This window comes from Panthera uncia, unplaced genomic scaffold (genome assembly GCF_023721935.1).
Source record: "Panthera uncia isolate 11264 unplaced genomic scaffold, Puncia_PCG_1.0 HiC_scaffold_1549, whole genome shotgun sequence".
Taxonomy (NCBI): domain Eukaryota; kingdom Metazoa; phylum Chordata; class Mammalia; order Carnivora; family Felidae; genus Panthera; species Panthera uncia.
Genome location: NW_026058194.1, coordinates 13,952 through 34,741, shown reverse-complemented (window position 1 = coordinate 34,741; position 20,790 = coordinate 13,952). Strand labels below are relative to the sequence as shown.

Below are 20,790 nucleotides of genomic sequence, written 5' to 3'. Positions count from 1 at the left end.
CCGCTCATTTGTTTGTTTGCCTATTTAGGGTCAGCGGGAAATGGCGCAACCGTTGAGCTACTGATAACGGCAACAAGGTAACTTTTACTTGGCTCTGGGAATTAATAAAAGCAAATGCTTATACGCACTTACTTTGGGCTAATATATTCGTGCGTATTCATTTAATTCTCAAGACCACTCGGTGAGATACTTGCTATCATTTCCCCCATTTTATAGATGAGGAGACTGAGGCACAGAGAGCGGGTAAGACATTTGCCAAGGTTTCAATGCTAGAAAGTGGCAGAGCTGGGTTTTGATCCCAGGAACCGGTTCCAGGATGCAGGCTGTTCGTGAGGCTCTGCTCTATTATAATCAGTTCAGGACCACGGACATGGCAAAGACTCCCCAAAGGATTTCCTTTTTCAGATTTCAAGGTGATGCTTTTATTTATATAAAAAAAACACCTACTTGTAAGTGAACATTTTGTTTCCTGCCTGAGAATAATTTAGAGACCAGAGCTTTCTTGCTGTAGTTATCATTGTTATAGGCTCAAACCCAAGACTAAGGCCATATCTTCCCGATATCAAACACTCTGATACTTTATCAACAAAAACACTGAAAACATCCAGACAGTAGGGCGGATCTGCCCATTTTTCATCTGGCTGGATATGTCCCGTGGACACATTAAGATCTGGCAGAATTCTTGCCAAGCGTCTCATAAATTGGTCTCATGGGATCATTTTAACCAAAAAGTGCTAACTGAGAAGCTACTCAAGAAATCCAGCTTCCAAGGATAAACTTTTGGGACAATCAAAGCAAATCGCATTGGGTGTGTGTGAGAGAGTTATCATCACCAAAGCGTGGCGTGGTGGCCCACAGCTGGAATTCTGTCCCCTTGGCCGGTAACTGCACTGTCCCTCACGAAGACACAGTCATGCCAGAAGCGCATTACAGAAGGGCAGCTAAAATGATCAGGGGTGGCCCATGGACTGTATGAGATTAGACTTTTAAAAAGGATTAGAGCCCCTTAATCTGGACAGATGAAGATTAAGAGGGAGGAATGATCAAAGTCTATAAAATCAGAAAGGAAACGGAGAATATGGCTACAGTTCTGTTCACAAATCCCAGGATATTGTAACAAGGGCTATCCCTTTGGAGTTCCAGGAAAATGACTTTCAGAGCCATAAAAAGAAGATACAATTTTCACAGCAGGTAATAAATTTAGAGAATTATCATCTTGAGGAGTGGTATACTCTGAGAATGCAGTTAGGTTTGAAAAAGGCTTAAATAAACCTATGGGTGATAAAACCATAATGAGGTAATAATGGAAGGTTGGGAATGTTCTAGGGACATCCTGAGTCTTTTGAAAACGATTCCATCAATGACAGGTACCAGCCCCTCCTCACAGGCTTCCTGCCTGGGGCTGGGTGGCCTCCTGATGCGACCACCTCTCTTCCCTTCCCTTTGCCAGACAGGTTATTCCTAAAATTCCGAACGGGGCTCCGTGACTGGAAAGATTTCGGACCTGGTACAATATGACAACTCATTCCTTGGAGGGAGTTTTCTTTATTCCTCACCAATGTCTTTGTCCTAGTGTCTGTGATACACATAAAAATATGAACTTAATCCTGAAAACAAACAAAAAAATCTATGTTTTGCTCAAAGATAGAGACATTAAAACATCTTCTGTTGCAGTGGTTGGGGGGATAAAAACTGGTGAAACTCTTCCCTGGGGAAGCTACTCATTGCATGCTAACACAGACCAATGAATTCAAACTTAAGGGGAAATTAAACGTCCCGATTATGTAGCACCTATCACAGCCCAAGGTATTGAACTCTGAAATTTCCCGCAGTTAATAGAAAAACCCGCACACCTGAACAAATGCCATGGTTCTGTGAAACATACAGAATAAAACTTAAGAGAAAAGCTTTAGCTCCTTTCCCAAAGAGCCAAGTGTTAATCACTTTAAATATCTAATAATAGGTCATTGTTGGGGGCTGGGGAGGTTAGGGCCACGGAAGGAGGCAGGGGACTTCGGTAGGGGGTAGAAAGGGGATGAAGATTCCATTCAGAGAAAGGGAACCTTCAGACAACTGTAACATGCACAGCGAAGCATGAAGAACCTTTTCTGTACTCACGTTTTAGACTGCTTTCTGAAAATTGATAAAATGTGGCAAATGAAGGAACCAAGGGGAGGAAAGGGGTGGGGATGGAGGAGAAAGGCATTCGTCCAATAAGCAATATCTAATAACTCCTAACCCCAACCCTATCTACCTACCGTCACAAAGTGGGGGCTGTCCCTGGGCATCTATTCAAATTCCAAGTTTGAAAATGTGAGTCCTCACGTTGGGGAGCCATTCCAAGTCACTGTTCACTTGGGGAACGGAAAAGTAGGAAGGTGGCAAGGGGCGGGGACGGGTTAAGGGGTAGAGTCACCCCGTTTCTCGTTGTAGCCTGCAGAGTGATTTGGGCAAGAAAGCTGGGACATCTGGAGTTCAGAAGTCGAGGAAAACGGGGAAGAACCGGGAAGATGAATACATGATCATCAGCTACACAAAAGAACGGAGCAGAAAGAAGCCTGGATTTGGGCACTCGCGTCTGGCAAGGAGGCCAGCAGCAGGGCTAATGAAGCATTTGTGGTGTGGGACGCTTGCCAGCACGACAAAGAAGATGTGCTGGGGCTCTGCACATGTGCCGGGGCCCCCAGAGCAAAATAAGGACATAATCACCATCAGTGTCACAGACCAGACTGTACACAAGGTGACAGGGGAGGGGGGGGGCCTGTAATACACACACAGGGAGGACGCGCCATGGCCCACGGCGGCTGCTGCCCTGAGGCCGGGGACGCAAGCAGTTACCCACCTCTCCGTCTCTAGCTGTCTCTCAAATCCTGAGGTCGGGCTCGGCCCCACCATTGGTGGGTGTTTCCCGTGCAACCCAAGTTACTCCTGACGGGGCAGCAGACAGCTGAAAAGCTGAAGAGAGTGTTAGACTGGTGGAAAAGGGCTGAATAAAGGGAAGCAGAAGGAGGGGGGGGAACGGAAGGAGAGAGTTCTGAGGCCAACTCCCTCTGTCTTGTGCCAAGTTCTGTGCTCTCACTTTCGAGAACCTGACCCTGGCCATACCACCTGAGGTACGGTATTATCACGGACGGCCATGTTTTTATGCTGTCAAGAAAAGGCAAGAGAAACGCGGGGGAGCCTGAGGTGGGGGACACAAACCCGCAGCGGAGGGTCCCCCTCGGCGTGAGCGCGAGAGCACCTCGCAGGCAGGAGGAAGCGGCCCCCGCCCATTTGAAATGAGGTCTCTTCAGAGGGCCCGGCACCTGCCTGTGGCTCCCGCTCGCTAAGGTGGGTGTGTTAGTACAGCTGTCTAGCTTTTAAGTGACTTTTGTCAGTTTGAAAGTGAAAGTCTGTTTGAGGAGCTGCTTGAACAATAGCCCAGAGCCCGGAAGAAGAGCTCGCAGCACAAAGGACTTAGACGACACTCGTGTCCCTTTTCACTGCCTCTGATGAAAGATTCATAAGAATAACTTTAATTTTTTATGACCCCCTTTTTGGTATGACTATATTAGTTGTGTCAACTTCCATACACAGGTTCTCTTTAAATACCCAAAGGTCCGTGCTGAAAGTTGTTCAAGGAGCCACGGGGGCAGATATCCTTACGGGTCCCTTCCTCCAGGACAAACCGCTCTGCGAGACACAGAGATTTCCTTTCGAGATGGTTCCCTTCAGCCTCGACATCACTGTGAACACTACCGTGAGGTGATCTGAAAGCTTTCTAATGTGCCAATTCAACCTCTCTTTGGAAGAACAATTATATTTGTTTTTCTTGGCTTCACCCTATTTAGCAGGAACAGAGGTATAATAATCATTAATGGCCCTCCTTTGCCTTTACTTCTCAGATGGCTGTTTCCATGTTGCATCTTTATTTTGTGTCTCAGCCAAAAGCAGGCATTGGCGGGGGTGGGGGCGCAGGGGCACACAGACTGTGCTTGTTTTATGGCACGTTACCAAAGAGCACCCAAGACTGGCGTAAGGCAGTCACTGAAGGTGATACAATAGTTTTGAACCAGAATTATCTACTTTCAAGAACCAAAGTCCTACGCTTCCCCGAAAAGAATGTTTGCAAAAATACCTGATGCTGGCAAATTTACACGGAGAGACTTAAGAGGGATGAGCGAACGAGCACTACATTTTCTGCCCTACGGCTGCAAAGAGAACCAAACAATTACAGTGAAATAAAATCTGGGCAGTGGGAGGAAGATGAGGAAATTTGATTTAAAACACTCTCTGCCGTGTGAAAAGGGATCACCAACTTTCGAACGCGCTTTGGGCTGCTCAATGAGTCTGTTTAATCTCGACGAAATAAACAGGCTCATTTCCAAAAGGCTGTTAGAACTTCTTCAGACGTTTCATTCAGGATGGGCCCAACACAATGCTAACATCCCACCGAAAGATCCGACCACGACCGGCCGCTTGCTCTCTGCAGAGAACTTGCTTCTTTTCTCCTATTGATAACCCTTTGTGGGACGAAGAAAAAGAGCAGAGGCAAGGAGGAGTGAATGTCAGACAATAGCCATCCCTCCACACACTGTCTCTGAACTTCCCTCATCTCTGAAGGACAATTAATTATGAAGGCCTTAGGGGTAGGTCGAAGCAAGGGAAAACGCACTGCCATCTCCGTAACGCGCCTGCCACCTCTGTATTTGCTAAATGGCTTCTCCTGTTGGGGTACAGCCACCAAGAGAGCCAATAGATCATGGGGGGGGGTGGCGGGGAGGGAGGAAAGCAAAAGATTTTTTTTTGTGTGTGCGTCTGCCCTTGTATAATTCTATTCTCACTGTGAACTCATCCATACACAAAACACAAGGACAATTTTTTTTTTTTTTTAAAGAGAGAAAAGCCACAGGGTATGTTGCAGCAGAAACGGCCTCTCAGTGGTGTGTTAAAAAGGATGGTCTTTTCACCAAATCATTTCACAGAGGCAAAACAGACAAACACAAAGGGTTGAGGCTTTTTCTCCGACATTAAATGGAGTAACTGGTAAGGTCAGACATATGATACCTAAAGACATGAATCTGTGAACTCTTGAAGTCAAAAGGCCTCTCTGTGCTGAGGAACAATCTTTCAAAGGAAATAGATCATAGAACTCCACTGAATCCGCTTTAAACTTTATGAAGCAGGAGGAGAAAAAGTTCTAAGTAGGGAAGCTTGACAGAAGAGCCTTGAACTATTTTCTGAAGGAAAGATGAGACCCTCCCTAGGCTGCCACAAAACATTTTTTTTTTCTAAAGGCTCCTCTGAACTTTGATATGTGCCAAGACACTGCCATTGAAAGCTGTATAATTATGTGCTATCGCCACTGTAGAAAATGCTTTGTTCACCCCAACAAAGGACAATAAGCAAAGTAAAGCGACGTTACACTGTATCTTTTTCTTTAAGAATGTTGAGAAAGGTCATGGAATGCTATAACTAATAAAGCTGTTGAGTAAGGAGGTTTTAAAGCTGATCTTACTGGGCTTGAATGTAACCCAATGACAAAAAAGACACAGGGAGCTAAAAATGCAATGACATTACCAAACAGATGATAAATCAATGGGCCCGCTTCATTATACTGATCAACACCTTGAATCCCGAAAGGACATATGGTGCAAAACTGAAGCTCTGGTCCGCACACAATTCCGCCTCTGCCCTACCCCCCAACCCTTCAAGCCCACCTTGAAGCTGGGCGTCTTTACCACTCTCTCCTTCACCCTTCAGGCCATCACTTCGCACAGGAATATGCTCCCAGACAGCCGTGTGTGTACGTATATTTAGAGAACATTCATTTAGTCTCTTAACAGATCAATTTGGCTTGTCAGTGGCGGGACTGGCAGGGGAAGAAGTGCTAAGAGTCTCTCCCTCCTCACCACCCACCAAGGGCGTGTGTCATGTGATCATTCAAACGGCTCGGCGGCTCTGGGGCCAAAAGACTGCAACGCAGTAAAAGGTTTTCACTCATGTGCCAGTTTTCCAAGCGATCACTCATATTTAAGTATCTATTTGGAGCGGAGGGAAGCGCTTCCTAAATCCACCTGTCCTCATTTTTCTTTAAAGAGATGACGACGTGAACGAGAGATTTCCAAACACATTAAATCTTCCTCAATGTGCGCGGTGCGGGCGGCGGGAGGGTTGGGCACCGGGCAGGCAGGGTGGGGACGGTGTATTCAGCACGTGTATTTCCGAGTGTGTGTGCCTGGGGGTAGGGGTGGAGGCGAGGGGTGCGGCTTCTTAATTTTCTCTTTCAAAGGGGAAGGGGAGGCAACCCACAAGTTGGGTCTGCGGAAGCACCCTTCTTGCCTGTCATGGGACACCCAGAAAGAAGTCGAAGCACAGGGTCTATGATGGAGCATCGACATAGACATCAGTGTCTTGGGATGGGACATCAGCGTCTTGGGATACGGTACGTACAAGCCCGCTAATCAGCGAATCAGGCTCCCCGTTCTGTTTATTTCTAGGCCTTCCATCCCCAAACCTGGGTCTTCAGTGAAGGCAATGGAGGCCAGTCAGTGTCGCAGGCGCGTGCACCCTGCCCACAGACCAGTGGCTACCACCAGGAGGCCCGTGAAGGATGCTGGCTGCCCGCTGAGGGGGAAGAGCTACCCCTCTGGTACTGGAGAAGGACAGACAGCGCTCAGTGCAGCCTTGGAGACTGACAGCCATCACTACCTTCCTTTCTGCCACGGTGGGGAGGGCAACAAAAGAGTGATAAAATCCAACTCGTATGCCCCTCAAGTCAGAAGTATCAGCACGATTTAAAAACTGGGAAGGAATCCCAACCCTCCTATCCCTCCCCATAAAAAAAAAAAAATGTTGGAACCTCTTCAAAGCAAAGTGTGAATGGAGCATGGAAATACATCCCATAACACCTGGAAAGACAAATTTATTGTTGCCAATCTCATTAAACGTGAGAAGCAGGAGTGAAACAAGCAGCCTGTAATTAAACCCCCCTCTCCTGCACACCTTCGCAAACTCACCTTCAGCAGCGAGGTGCCCCGCCCCGTGTGAGGTGGCCAACTTTCTTTCCTTCCTTCGTGCAAGCCGACCGACCGCGGCGTTGGTGCCCCTCCCCCTGCAGTGCCTTCTCCCGCTTCCCCTGGGTCTTCTCAAGCTCTCACCACACTGAGCCTGAGCGCTGTGCCAAGAATCTTGGCCATTGTGTAAACTGATACAAAAGGCAGAGCAAGCTCTCCTGTCACTTAGAAGGCCCTGACTCATAAAGGCCAGGAAACGCAGGGTCTAGAGGAGGAGAGAGATTCAAGCCACTCCTCCCTCCTTGCGAGTGATAAACCTTCCCCATCTGCTTCATTTTCCTGTAGGCCAGGGGTCAGCAACCACTCTGGCCTTGAGAGCCAGGAGCAGCAGGGGCGGGAGGGGGAGGGTGCCTAGCAGTCACAGGGGTGGCACCAGCCAGCTTATGACACAGCCGGAGCAGAGAGCTGAAAAAAGACAAGCAGCAGAAGAGAAAGAAGGAAGGAGAAAGTCCCAGCGAAGGAGGGAAGGCATCAGCCTCCTTCTCCCTCACCCCGCTCTCTCCCTGCCTCTACCGGTTCCCACTAGTTTAGAATTACTTTATAAACAGTATAGAGCGTTAGGCACACTAAACTTTTTCTCCTATTAATATCTCTATCATTATTCCTGCTCACGTTAAATCAGTTAATATTGGTAAGACATTTGGAAGGATGCTCAGGGCGTCATCAATAAACATTAGCTATTTTGTTATTGTTAACAAACCTCTGATTGAGAGATCTAAAAATGCAATCAATAAGCTGTTTTAGTACTTGACCGGCTAATACTCGGTTGGGTTAAAATATTCCTTTAAATGTAGACAAAACTTCAAAGTCCCTCTATCATGCTTCATCTCCGTTTAAAAATTAGAAAATGGGGGTGCCTGGGTAGCTCGGTGATTGAGCATCTGACTCTTGATTTCAGCTCAGGTCATGGTCTTGCGGTTCCTGAGTTCGAGCCCCACATCAGGATGGAGCCTGCTTGGAATTCTCTCTCTTTCTCCCTCTCTCTGCCCCTCCCCGCTCATGCTCCCTCCCTCTCTCTCTCTCTCTCTCTCTCTCAAAAAAAAAAAAAAAGAAAGAAAGAAAGAAAGAAAGAAAGAAAGAAAGAAAATTAGAAAAGAAACAAGGCATCCAGTTCTCTACTTGGCCATCTTCTTCATTTGCTCCTCTTAGAGTACAAATTCACTCTGGTTGATCTTAAGAGGAGAAACTTAAATACAAAAGTCAAGCAGTGCACACAGTATGGGTTGAGATATTCAGCATGGGGTGCTGGGTCTGCTTGTGGCTCGTGGCCACGGCCCACAGTGGTAAAGCTGCACTGATAAGACCAGTGGCTTTTTAAGCATCTCGCTTAAGCCCTGACCTCCGTGCACAGAAAAGAAGGGGTTGTCTTATCTGAAGCTCTAGTTAGTAAGCGCGCCAAGCTGGGAAGCTAAATTAAAAGCTATTTAGTGATCGTATGTGGTGGTGGGTAGGCCTATGGGCATACGTGTGAGGGGAGGGGGCAGGGCAGAATCCATGCTCCTGCGTTTCTTCTTACCACATTTCCGGAAAGATCCTAGTTTTTACTGAAGAAGGAAAAGACCCAGAATAGACCAAGAACTTGTCTGGAGTCACATGAGAAGTGACAGAACTGCTCCCCGGGCCCCATACTCCTTGCACTGAAGCAGTCTTAAAATAGACACTGCAGATAAAGGAGAGGTGGCCGGGCTGGAAGTGGATCTGATTCACAAAGAGAGAAATATCAGATGTTAATCATATTAAAGGAGGATTTAGATGATGCTAAATGGGGCAGCTCGTTGGGTACCTCCTGATGCCAGCCGCCCCTGTTTGTGTCATTCTGGCCCTTGTGCTGTGAGCAGGGGATTAAATTCCAACCAGGTAAGGTTCAAAAAACCCTAAAAATCCTAATGTGCCCTGTAAGGATTTGTCCTCTCGAGGATATTACACAGCAAAAATGCAGCACTCAGCGCACGAACCTTGGGCAATTCTTTTATGAAGCCTGACGCACACTGCCAAACAAATATTTGCCGTAATCAGCCGTAAAGAGTTCACTAGTGCATAGCCGAATTCTCCTTGGGTCAAGTTTAGAGCAACAGACTTACCAGAAAGGGGCAGAAAAAGAAACGGAACTCTGAATAAGGTTTCTTTAAACTATTTAGCCACAGTCCTCCTCTTCAGCTTTAAAAGAAATTCTGCTAGGGTGTCCCATCAGGTTAGTCAACCAGAGCTCTCTTTCAACACACTTTAAATACAGAGACTTTAAAATGGTGAAGCAAAACAAGGAGGATCCCCACTTTTCATGTGTTCAGCCCGAGAAAAACCTTGCTCATAACACATTTGGCAAGAAGAACATTGTAGTCTAGGACGACAAAGGTAAATTGGTGGCTTCCAGTATAATGGTTCAAACTTCCAAGGGAAAACTGTGACCTCCCCACGGCTAAGCTTCCACCTTCGGTGCCTGGTAAGCCACCATCAATGATCTGCGCTGCTAAAACCTGTGTGGGAAGGGCCCCCCCAAGGGAATGGGCAGACAGGGGGGCAGGAAGGGGCGGATCCTTTCGTTGGCAAGTCTAGACCAAGATGCCCTTCTCTTCCCCTGAAGCTGCAAACTTCTGGGTGTTTCTGGGTGCCTATCTATGTGAGGAAAGCAAGACTATTAACATAAGGTTCCGGCAGGAGCAGATGTGGGAGGAAAAAAGATTCTTGTCCTCAAGATAACAACAAGAAAGGGACCGACTTTATCAGGCCACGGCCTGTCTACACTCACCATCGGGGGTTCAGCCTGCAGAACCCTTGCCACATTCCCACCTCTAACTATTGTTGCCTGAGCCAGCAGGGCTCAGCAAAATGCCTTTGTGAGGACTGGGAGATTCGCTAGTGTTGTCTCATGGAGAGTCATCATGTTGCAATGAAAAATGTTTGCTGAGGCACCACATTAGCCAGTAAAGAAACGCCTTACTCATAGCCACACATCTTTCACTGTTGCATAGCTATTGCTTTCTGGGACTCGTCTATACTGCTTTGCGTGTATCTAGAATATGCATGTCGTAGATGTGTGTGCGTGCGTGCGTGTGTGTGCGTGTGTGTGTCAAGAGGGCATGAGCGACGGGCAGCTTGGTTGCGAAGCCACGCACACGCGAAATAAACACACTAGGTTCTCTCCCGAAAAGAACAAAAACGAAACAAAAACAAAAACGAAAGATGTTGATGGCTCTCATAATACGGACTTAGTAAATTCTCGTTCCATTTCTTCCATAAAGGCAATACATGCTGATTAAAGTAGAAACCACAGAATCACTCCCCCATCAACCTTTCCCGATTTTTTTTAGAAAACAACTTTTGCAGCTATCCTAGCACACAGCGTATGTCAGCCCAAGCGACATGCCAAAACCTAAATAGCAAAAAACGCCTATCAGAGTGGGGACCTCTTCTCTGGAAAGGGAATCACTGTGTGGGTGGGTTCCTTGCTGCAGTTTTCTTTGAATTCTCCAGTTCCCTCTTTCTGTGGCCAATGGGTCTTCATGCAAGCAGCCGAGCTGGGGAATGGGAAAGGAAGCAGAGGTGGGTCAGCTCCCCAGGACCCGGATGGGAACCACACAGGGGGCTCCTCACTGCTGCTTTACCTCTTACCCCAGTGGGGCATGCTCTTAGGAGATAACGAGGCTGACGCCGATTTGGGGACACTGCTAAAGAAAATACATTTCTTAAAGAAAGAAAAGGGAAATGACCAAACGATAAAGATGAGTTCCTACCTCAAAGTCATTTGCTTTATTGTAGTGCATGTTCAGAGCCCTGTACAGCTCACAGTCTCTGGTTATAGACAGCTCTTCAGTACTGGTGACTCCATCGTTGATGGCTTGACGCGCGTACTTCTCCATCTGAATGTAGTAAAACTCACGGAAATTGCTAAACCACTTGATGAGCTGAGAGGTAATGCATCTGTTGAACTGTCAAATTTAAATGTTGAAAAGGGTAAGAACATCACCATTTTCTTCATTTATTCTTTAAGCAGTCTGAAGTATTTTTAAAGATCTCCTCTCCTTCCTGCTTGGATGGGTGTGTTTTTGATTTCACCAAAATGGTGGCAAGAGGGGTGAAAGCAGTAATACGTTCATAACATATCATAAAACCCGTCAACAATGGAAACCACTCCCCAATCCTCCACATTTCAAATGGAAAACTCGCATTCTAAACCTGATTTTCTGTAAGCTGAAGATCTTGTTTTAAACATTGTTCTTCAGCTTTCAGTGGAACAAACTGTATGTGTGTACTTCTTATGGAAATTCATTCAAACCACAAAACGCTGGGAAGAGTTGTTACTTTCTAGTACAGCCTCCCCTGCTTTTCAAAAGTTCACGTTCCGCCATTTTGCTTTTACGAAAAGGCCTACATTAGTGCCTGGTTTCATTAACAGAAAGAAATCCAAAGAGGATTTTTGCTTCTCAGAAAGAAAGCGAGAAGGGAAAATAGCATTCAGCATTGGTTTTGCAGCGAGCCATTAGGGAGGCAGCACGCACCCCCAGCAGCAAGAGTGGCTCCACCAAGCTCCTTCCCCAGGAACGAGGCTCAGCATCTCAGCATCAAGCCGCCATAGCTTTGAACTGTGTCTGTGAGCATCTGTGCTTTATTTGATTTATTTTGTGCATCTGTTATCGAGATGTGTCCTAGGGTATCAGAAAAGTCTAAGAGAGGTTATTTTTTGGGTCTGGGAATGCTCAACATTTCCCCCATATAAATTAATGGTAATTGCTTCTTTGCTTTATGCCATTTCGGCTTATGAAAAGTTTCTATAGGAACGCTCTACTTTTGGATAGCGGGGGAAACCTGTACCAGAGATGGTGAGCCACGTGACTTCACCACCAGCATGATTTCTTTTTTTAATGAGAATTTGTGTCATCACATGACAGCCCCGTACAATGCTGGAAAACAGCTTTCGTGCAAAAGGGGAGGAAGCTGGCATTTGCTTATTTTTTGGCAAATGGGTGATCCCCATGGCCATCCAGCTCTGATTCCACTTTATGTTTGCACACGGCACTCACGTCCGGTCCTGTCTGGTCAGACCGCCATGCCTGCTTGCACACTTCCCATGGCCAGCATCAGATAAGACCCACGCCCCTTTCCATTGGCGTCTATGCCATTTGGAAGGTGTGGTTAAGACGCAGTACGCAGATGGCATAGGCAGAAACTATATTGCATTTTTTTTAAAATGCCAAGTTACCATAACATGATTAGGCTTTAAAACTTTGTTTACCAAGGTTCCCTGATGACCTTTTAAATGAAGATGTCTTCCTGGATTCACTGCAAATGATACCATTCTTATTGACGAACCTCTGTTCACGTAAAGGACAGATGCGTCTCAACTTGCCAAGTCAAAACCAATAAATCCATAGCTTTATATCAGGCGGGCTGACAGACAACCCCCTGCCTTTTGTCATTACAGGCATTCCCTTCCCGGGGCCCCCAGAAAAAGATGTACATTCATCAAAAATCAACAAAGACCACTTATCAAACACTGGCCATGAGAACATCCAGACTCCAACAGGATGACAGCGAAAGTGTGTATTGGGGCTGTAATTACTACACAGAAAGTTGTTCCTATACTAGCAAAGATAATAAATGAATGAAAATTTATGGCAGAGAATGGACGTAACAAGGAAACAGAAGCAGGGAGACTGGTGTTTCTCCCAAAAGGCCAACTTGCATCATAATTGCCATGGAGTTGCAAGGGCCCTTACAGATAATTGACCAGAAAATGATTAAGTCATCAGCAAATCGCTTCTGCTTGCAAGAGTTCAAACATGTACTTAACCTATCCAAGAATTATATTTTCACTCTGTGTGTCTGCTCTGTCTCTATTCAGCCTTGCGGGGAACCCGATTAAAAAGACAACTGAAGGACCCCCCTTATCTGATCTTCTGGTTGCCGATTTCAATAGAACTTAAACCCATTACGATTTGCTGAACTTGGAGTTCTTTCCATTTTATCTCAGCAGTAAAATACACTGTCCAAATTTCCAGACACTGAGATAAGGACTACAGGCCCCCGTGACGGCTTACTGTTCCTTTTTAATTCTTTTAGAATAAGAAACAAAACATTACAAAATGATAGCAGGCTGTGCACTGGGGAATGAAAATTGCTTTGACATGGAGATTAGGCTTCTGCATTGTTACAAGACATTGTCTCCTATGGACAAGAGTACTGTAGAGGAAAAAAATAGAAGGGTGTTTTTTTTCTAGAATGGTCATGAATGACCTAATGGGGGAGGACAAAAAAGTAAGTGCACTTGCCATTATTTAGGAATGGGACATAAAGGGAGATTTAAAGCTTATTGTTAGAGAATGGAAATACCAGAGAGAAAGAATGGGCAAAAACAACAGACTCCCCCGACATAAGACAAGTGAAATGACCATCACAACAGCTTGAAGAACAGGGCTTCCCTCCACTAGAAGTGAACTGAAATTCGCTCTGTTTTAGTCGCTGGCGAAAAGCAAAGGCAGGCCCCCTCTTTTCCAGATACTCACGTTGGGGGAGAAAAAGTGTTAAACTTTAAAGAGTTAATTTCCCCCCCGTTCCGTAGTGGCTTACAAGAAAAGGATCAATTGTTCTATAAAGGAGACCTCTGTCGTGTGTTAATGTGTTACTGCAAAAACTAATCGCTACAATAAAGAGGCTGTGTTTCCACAGTGTGTGAGTCTCTGTGACTTTGATTAATGCTTCCCACGGGACATCTCAGCCTCAATATGGGCTGAAGAAACTTCCTAAATATTCAATGAGCATGGTCAAAAGATGTATAAAACAAATCAATCTGACACCTTAATCTGGCTAGGCAGCAGTTGACTCAAGGGGTGGAGGGAATGAGATACATCATTTAACACTGCCGGCGTGAAAAGCTGTGAGCGTCTGTTCTTCAAAGCTAAAATGGCACCGAATCTGTTGTCCTTAGTGGTCTAAGAGTTATTAGTTGATACATTAAAATCGGCACTCGGGAGCGCACAGGAAGATGGTGGGGCCCATTGCTCTCTGGCACGTCTCTCCCATTTGCCCCTTTGCTCTTCCCAAAGGCTGGGCTTTTCGTCCGGCTAAATGTCATGATGAGGGAACGAAGTTGGAGTCCGTGAGAACGTGGAACTCTGTTTCGATTCTGACTCGAGGAATAAGACCAAGTCAGCCTTGGCTTCATCCTTCCTCTGTATCAGCCCTGTAAGACTCTCACCAAGTCAGCGTCTGAACTGTAGGAGGTTTTCCTCCACCTCTCTCTTTGCAAAGCAATTTAAGAGCATTCACCTAGCCTGCCCAAACGAAGTCGCTAGTGGAGAGTGAAGCACTGTATCCCTTCCTAAGGCAAAATGCAAGGGAGGGTGGATCACTCTGGCTGGGCTCACCTTCTGGAGCTGATCAGAGGATTCACTTGGTCTAGCACGATCTTCCAACTGTGTCTTTGATGGCACCTAGGCTGAGCTTCACTCATGACACAAAATATTTTCTACTGGTGTTGTTTCTTCTGTGTTTTTGTGTTTTTGTTTTTTCACTTGCGGAAGTAACTCCTGATCCCCATTTGAAATGCAATGACTTTTATGGTTTGGAAAGGTACATTTTGCTAGGATTAGGACTTTTCATCTAAGTAGATGAATGCAGCCACAATCAAGTGTAGGCTTGTGTGATTGTGACAAGTACTGCTTGGTCCACAGACACATGAGCGTGTCTTTCTCAAGATGGGTGATGCCGAGTGTCACTTCCGATAACTCCTAAGGTGCTTCCTCTAATTTCTAGGGGGTGTCTTAATTCTGTAGTGGTTTTCTTGCATCTAAACTTTGTCATATATAGAGGAAACATCTGGTTATTTCAGTCTTGCAAATAAGAATCCACCTTTATGTGTCTATATCTAGAAATAGGTATGTGTGTATATATAGATACACATACACCTAACATAACATAATAATATAATATGACATCAAATCAAATTCTGGATTTTCCTTAATATTAAAAAATCCAAGAATGCTCTGCCATTGTTTTCTACAAAGTTTCTGGAACACCATGCCTAGAGTATCCTTCACTTTCTATGCATGCCTTTCCAATATCATCAGCATAAGCCCGGGGAATACAAATTCATTTATTACTAGCCAAAGAAAAAACACAATTAGCAAAGTTAAAAATGTATAATTCATTCCAAAAATAAAAGAGAAGTGACCTTTGGTGATTTTCTGCTATGCATTATATGCCCTACTGTTTCCCCTCCATTAGAGTGGATAATTGGGAATTAACTAGACTCAAGTATACTTTAACAGCCTTCTCTCCCAGTATGGATGGAGTATGGATAGAATCTATAATGTGAATATTAGTGCTTTTTTAAATAAAATATTCACCCCAGTATTTAATTGTTGTTTACATAGTGATTATTTGCAAAGCTGAATTACTAGTTGTATTCTAAAGGAATGGGAACAATTTCATGTCAGTTTACACTGCAGAGTATTTATAAAGATTACAGATTAACTACTACAGATTAATAATCTCCCCCATCCTTGCCCTTCCTCCCCCCCCCCCCCATACACACATGCTTGCGCGTGAGGAAGTTTCTAATATTTACATCTACTATTGGATAGTATTGCTGGCTCAGAATGGCTGCGCTCCACCCTCCAGGTGGCTGCAATTCAATGGTAGGCAAGGGATCCCTATGTGTACAGTTTGTAAAGCTCTCTGGCCTCCTTGTGATACAAAGCGCTATCTAAATAGCGTAAGGTATTGCCATTATTATATCACAACACTGCAGATCATTGCACCAAGAGGAGTGGAGGAGGTAACATGGGCACCTACACGCACACGCACACACACACACACACACACACACACACACACGTGTGCAGTCACACTTTCTCCCTCTCCTCCATGTCCCCCTGTCCTCGAACTAGTGTTGAGAGGACCCCGTGACAGAAGTCTGCCGGGTTCCACTAGGCTCCGGAAGCTGTCTGGTCTTCAACCAGTTGACAAATTCCCTCCATGGTCTCTGTTTCAGATGGTCCCTCACAAAGTCCAGACCCTTTCCCTGGCCTGCTGTGTCGCTCAGCCTTTTCTGCGCTTTAATGATCCTCAACCAGCCATTCAAGTGACTGCCTTTCTGTGCCTTCCCATCCAGCCCAGTCTGCTGGCCCCGAGTGGGGAGAAAACATGCCTTCCACTTAAGGAGCTCAGCCAGGGGAGGAGAAAGATAAAAGGCTGAAGTTGATACACAATTCAAAAGCTAACAGGAGGGAAAACAGAACTTTTCTTAGGAGGCCAAATAAAACATCAGCGAAGGAAACTAAAATGAGTTGGCCTGCAAAGGGGGCCGACGTAGCAAACTGGGCATCGGGCACAGAACACACTACGCGGAGGGAGCGGAGGAACAACAAGCGTGTTCTGGCAGCTCCTGAGTTCTCAGCGGCAGAAAGAAGAACTTGTACATATGGGGGGTGGGCAGCAGAGGGCGGGGAAAGCGCCCAACCCCAATAAACTAATCTCAGCTAATGTAATGTTTATCAAGTCCCTCAGATAATGATACGATGCGTGCCATTATCATCATCAAAACCCAATCTATGTTTTAAAAAGTTGCAGATGATTAACACAACATCAAGTTGTTGCAAACAATTACTTAAAACCCACACACAGACACAGACGCGCGCGCGCACACGCACACAGAACCAGGAGGTCCCCATATTCTGTAGAATGAGGGAGGCTGCAGCTGTAGGCCGACAGCTTTCATATCCTCATTTGAATAATGTGTCCTGAATCTGTCACTTTATTCATTCTCCTTATGCTCAGTGTACTCCACATCAACAACAAATTAAGTTGTAAATAAGAGACAATCATCACTTTTGTTTTTAAGCAGCTACTGCATAGAGAATTTCAATGTACGCTCCTTCCGACAGGGGGGAAAAGACGTGCTAGAGTTTGCTTTCATAAGCACAAATATGGGGAAACCAACAGAAACGAAAACAGAAACAGTTTACTGTTGCTCAGGGGAGGAGAAAAAAAAAAAAAACATTCTCTAAAGCACACCCATCCAGGACTAGCTGCGATTTCTTCCGAGGAGTTACTAAGACATATAAAGACAAGAGGCTAAGTTTCACGGATCACACTGGAGACCCATGTGACTTCATACCAGTCTTTTGGTCGTAAGGGCGTCTTTGCCCCAGTTCAGCTTTAGACGAAATTGCAAGAGCATTAAATCAATTATAACACACGTGTATTCGTGAATTGTTTTCACACTCATCTCCATTAACTTCCAAGAGTTCAAGTCACTACCACATGCACAGAAATGGAAAAATTACTAATGAAAAACGTCCTTACCTTTACATCGGAGAAGTACGTCTTCAGCATATTTGAGCTGGGGTAACGGGTATAAAAGAACATGAGCTTTGCTTTTTTCAAGTGATTGGGTGACAATCCTTCCTGCATGTAGGATGCATTTGGTTAAGGAAAACATTTCTTTAAACACACGCACCTACCACCCCCATCCCCCCCCCAAAAAAAAAAAAGAATCTGGAGGCCCATCACAGAGCTGTGGGAATTCTGAAAGGTACAAGGCACTGGCCACGAAATCCCTCACTACTTTGCTGCACTTGCTCAAAATGCCCATTGTGTGTTAGCAAATGCCAAAGGTAATGGTGAGGATGCACAATGTATTTGCAGAATCTTGGCTACTCCGTGGTGAGGATGGCAAAACATTGCCCTGTTGGAGGTCCTTACGCTACGTATATGTTCACTTGTTGCTAAGGAGACAAATGTACCCAACGTGCATCCCACAACTCTTATCGTGACAAGTTTTTTCCTTCTTCGCAATCGCAGTTCTGTTTGCTCTTCTCCCCACACTCTGCAGTTGACGGCAAATTATTACCCTAATGTGCGTGAAAATATAAAATGCATTATTTTGAACACTATTAGGCAAGCTTCACGTTTTACCTTTTAGTGCTAATCTAATGGGGCATTTTGACTCACTTTCTTCCTATCTTACTATTATACCCTTTTAATTGTTTCCTTTTAAATAATAGCTAAAACTTGGGAGGGGTAGTTTTGGCACAGAGAGAGCAGGGAGGGGGTGTCGCTTTTGTTCAAGCAACGATCCAAAACCAAATACGATTTGCCTCTCCTGGATTTATAGTTAACTCCTTTGAGAGTGGCACAGTGGTTGGGGCTAACAAATCAATAAATGCGGGTTAGCAGATCAATAAATGGCCACTTACCCAAAATAAGAAGGCCTATTTATCTGGAAACATCATTACCTTTTAGATCTGTAAACAGCAGCAACTAAAACAGTTCCCAAGAGAATGTGAGGCTAACCATAACAATCCAGGCTTCCTGATTCTCCCCCAGATTCTTGGCACTCCTCAGCAGACTCGGAGCTGGGATGGCTCTGGTCACATCTGTGCCGCAGCCTGGCCCTGCCATTTCCTCGGCAAATTAATGGCTTTATAATTTATCAGAAATGAAGATGCACGTGGAGAAAATCAATGTGGTCCCCCACAAGGTCAATTAAGGGTCCTTCCTAGAAGCTTCTCTAAGGATTTTCTCTTAAAAGAGAGTCTGGGAAAAATAAGAAAAGAAAAGAAAACATGCACTTGTGTGTGTGTGTGTGTGTGTGTGTGTGTGTGTGCGCGTGCGCACGCACACACACACGTTTTACTACCCAACAAAAATGCCACACCTTGTGAAAAAAAGGTCAAATAAAGACACATATTTAGGAAAAGTCAAGGTTTCTAAATGACCTCCATCAAGAACAGCGTGACCAATCTTAGGAAGACAGAGAAACCAGGAGGTGAGTAGAGAAACATAATCAAATTAATACCGATAAGCTCTTGACTACTTATAACAGGGCATTTAACCAACTATTCTGCAGAGGGTTTGATCAATTAGCATCCCCTTTAACATCACGCAATTTTTAAAAGATCACCTTGGTTTGCAAAGAGAAAAGTGAGATATTGTGCTTCCCCCTCCCCTCGCCAGGAATAAACACTGAAGGAAGAAATTTTGATTTTATATCTGTACGCCAAAGCAGCTTAACCGAACTTGTGTTTTTGTTTCAGATCCTTAATGATCACAAAGACGATAATTTATGACTGACATACTTCTTGTGCCAAGGAAAGAGCTGAAAGGCCCTCCAGTCACCTCCATTAGACAGATAGACACGGCTAAAGGAACCCAGCACACTTCAGGACCATCTGTCCAAATGGATAAGTGAAATAATAGTTGCAAGCTGTCTCCTATTGCCTCATGATAAGAGTTTTAGGCAAGCCCAAACTTCAGCAAACAGCCTCAGATCTGGGTTCTAATCTTTTCTAAAGGCGGTGAGATTAAAAAACCACCTTGCACACTGCAATTATTCGCCGGGAAAAGTAACAGAGTTTTAAAAATTTGGTGTCCTACAAAACAGACTGTTTTGCCGTGGTCCTCAGTGATAGAGGTACCAAAAACTCGCTGACACTTCCAATACACTTAAATGATCCTTAGAGGTATTCGTTCTTTTTATTTAAAAAAACAAAACAACACAAACTCTCCATCTTATTTTGATCAGGACTTAGGGGCTTTTTATTTCATGAAAAAATTATTCTAATTTGGGTTTCTCAAGCCCGTTTTGCTTTGAAATGCTTCCTGTCGGTGATACTTAGAATTGATCAGTTGAAATGGAACACAGAATAAATCTGTATCTCTTGCTCATCGTGTAATTAAGATAAAATTCCCATAAAATATATGTTTCTAATAAACTATTAAAAATAGCTAATGAAACATTTAAAAGCCAACAGTTAGATAATCCTTTTTTTCCTCCTCAAAATAAATCTGAACTGACCAATTGGTTAATTTCCCTTTTAAGTGCTTGTGCTGAAAAGCAACTGTTCTTCCAAGAAAGCACTAGCTGTTTCCAGGATACTTACACACGCACAATGACTCATGATGGAATAGATTCAGTAAACATACAGCTGTACTGAACACGAGCTAAGCTCCATTCAAGGCCAGGAAAGAAAATGAGCACAAATAAATATTAAGGAGGTAAGGGGGGTGGGGGGAGGGGGATGGAACGCAAACCAGATCTGTCCCGGCAGCTCATGTGGCTTTGCCTCAATTCTCTTAGCCATAGCTTTGTGAAGACAGATGACATTCAATTCTATGTGTAATGCAAAATAGACAATAACTGCTGAAACTTGAGACAGCTGCCAGGTGTCAAAAAAAAAAAAAAAAAAAAAAAAAGAAGAAGAAAGAAAGAAAAAGGAAAAGGGGGGGAAGAAAAGATGATAAATCCATAAATTAATGAAAGACATCTGCTCAGGAATATAAAAGATCAGAGAAGGAGAGTACTGTGGCTGAACCTGAAGCGGTGTTCAAACAACCTGAGAATCTGAGTGTTGTCTGTTTACCAAGCACAGGATAACCTTACCTAAACAGCAGTGGCAGGGGAGGAACAGAGGCAGCGAAAAAAAGGCAAGTGCAAGAATATGTTGTGAAGGCTGGAGGAAGCGAATTCTTCCCCCCCCCCCCCCCCGCCCCCCCCTCCCCCCATGGAACCCCGAATTGTGGTTAGAGATTTTACAGGCTGCAGTGTTCCAACCAAATTGGATTGGGGCTCCTTACTTACATTTTCCAAAATGCTTTGAAACCCAAAGAATTTTAGCTTTCTCTGTATGCTCTGATTTGTTGTTTCTAAGAGATTTTTCCCTTGAATGGCGAGAAAAGATCTAACCTGTCTCATTTAATGAAAGTGATAGAACAAATTGCTTCTCCATTAAGGGGA

At 44.7% G+C, this 20,790-nt stretch overlaps 1 protein-coding gene across 4 annotated transcripts in view; it reads right to left on the bottom strand.

Moving 5' to 3' along the window:
• Positions 1 to 20,790, bottom strand: part of LOC125917161 (prospero homeobox protein 1) — a 51,901-nt gene that overhangs the window by 17,166 nt on the left and 13,945 nt on the right. For 3 of the 4 annotated variants that reach the window (XM_049623427.1, XM_049623429.1, XM_049623428.1), the window contains 2 exons: positions 17,358 to 17,465; positions 10,787 to 10,981 (listed from right to left, as the gene is read on the bottom strand). In XM_049623427.1, coding sequence (XP_049479384.1) covers positions 10,787 to 10,981; positions 17,358 to 17,465 — 303 coding nt within the window. Of the gene's footprint in view, positions 1 to 9,469; positions 10,571 to 10,786; positions 10,982 to 17,357; positions 17,466 to 20,790 lie in introns of those variants that run through there. The other variant, XM_049623430.1, reaches the window with a different exon arrangement.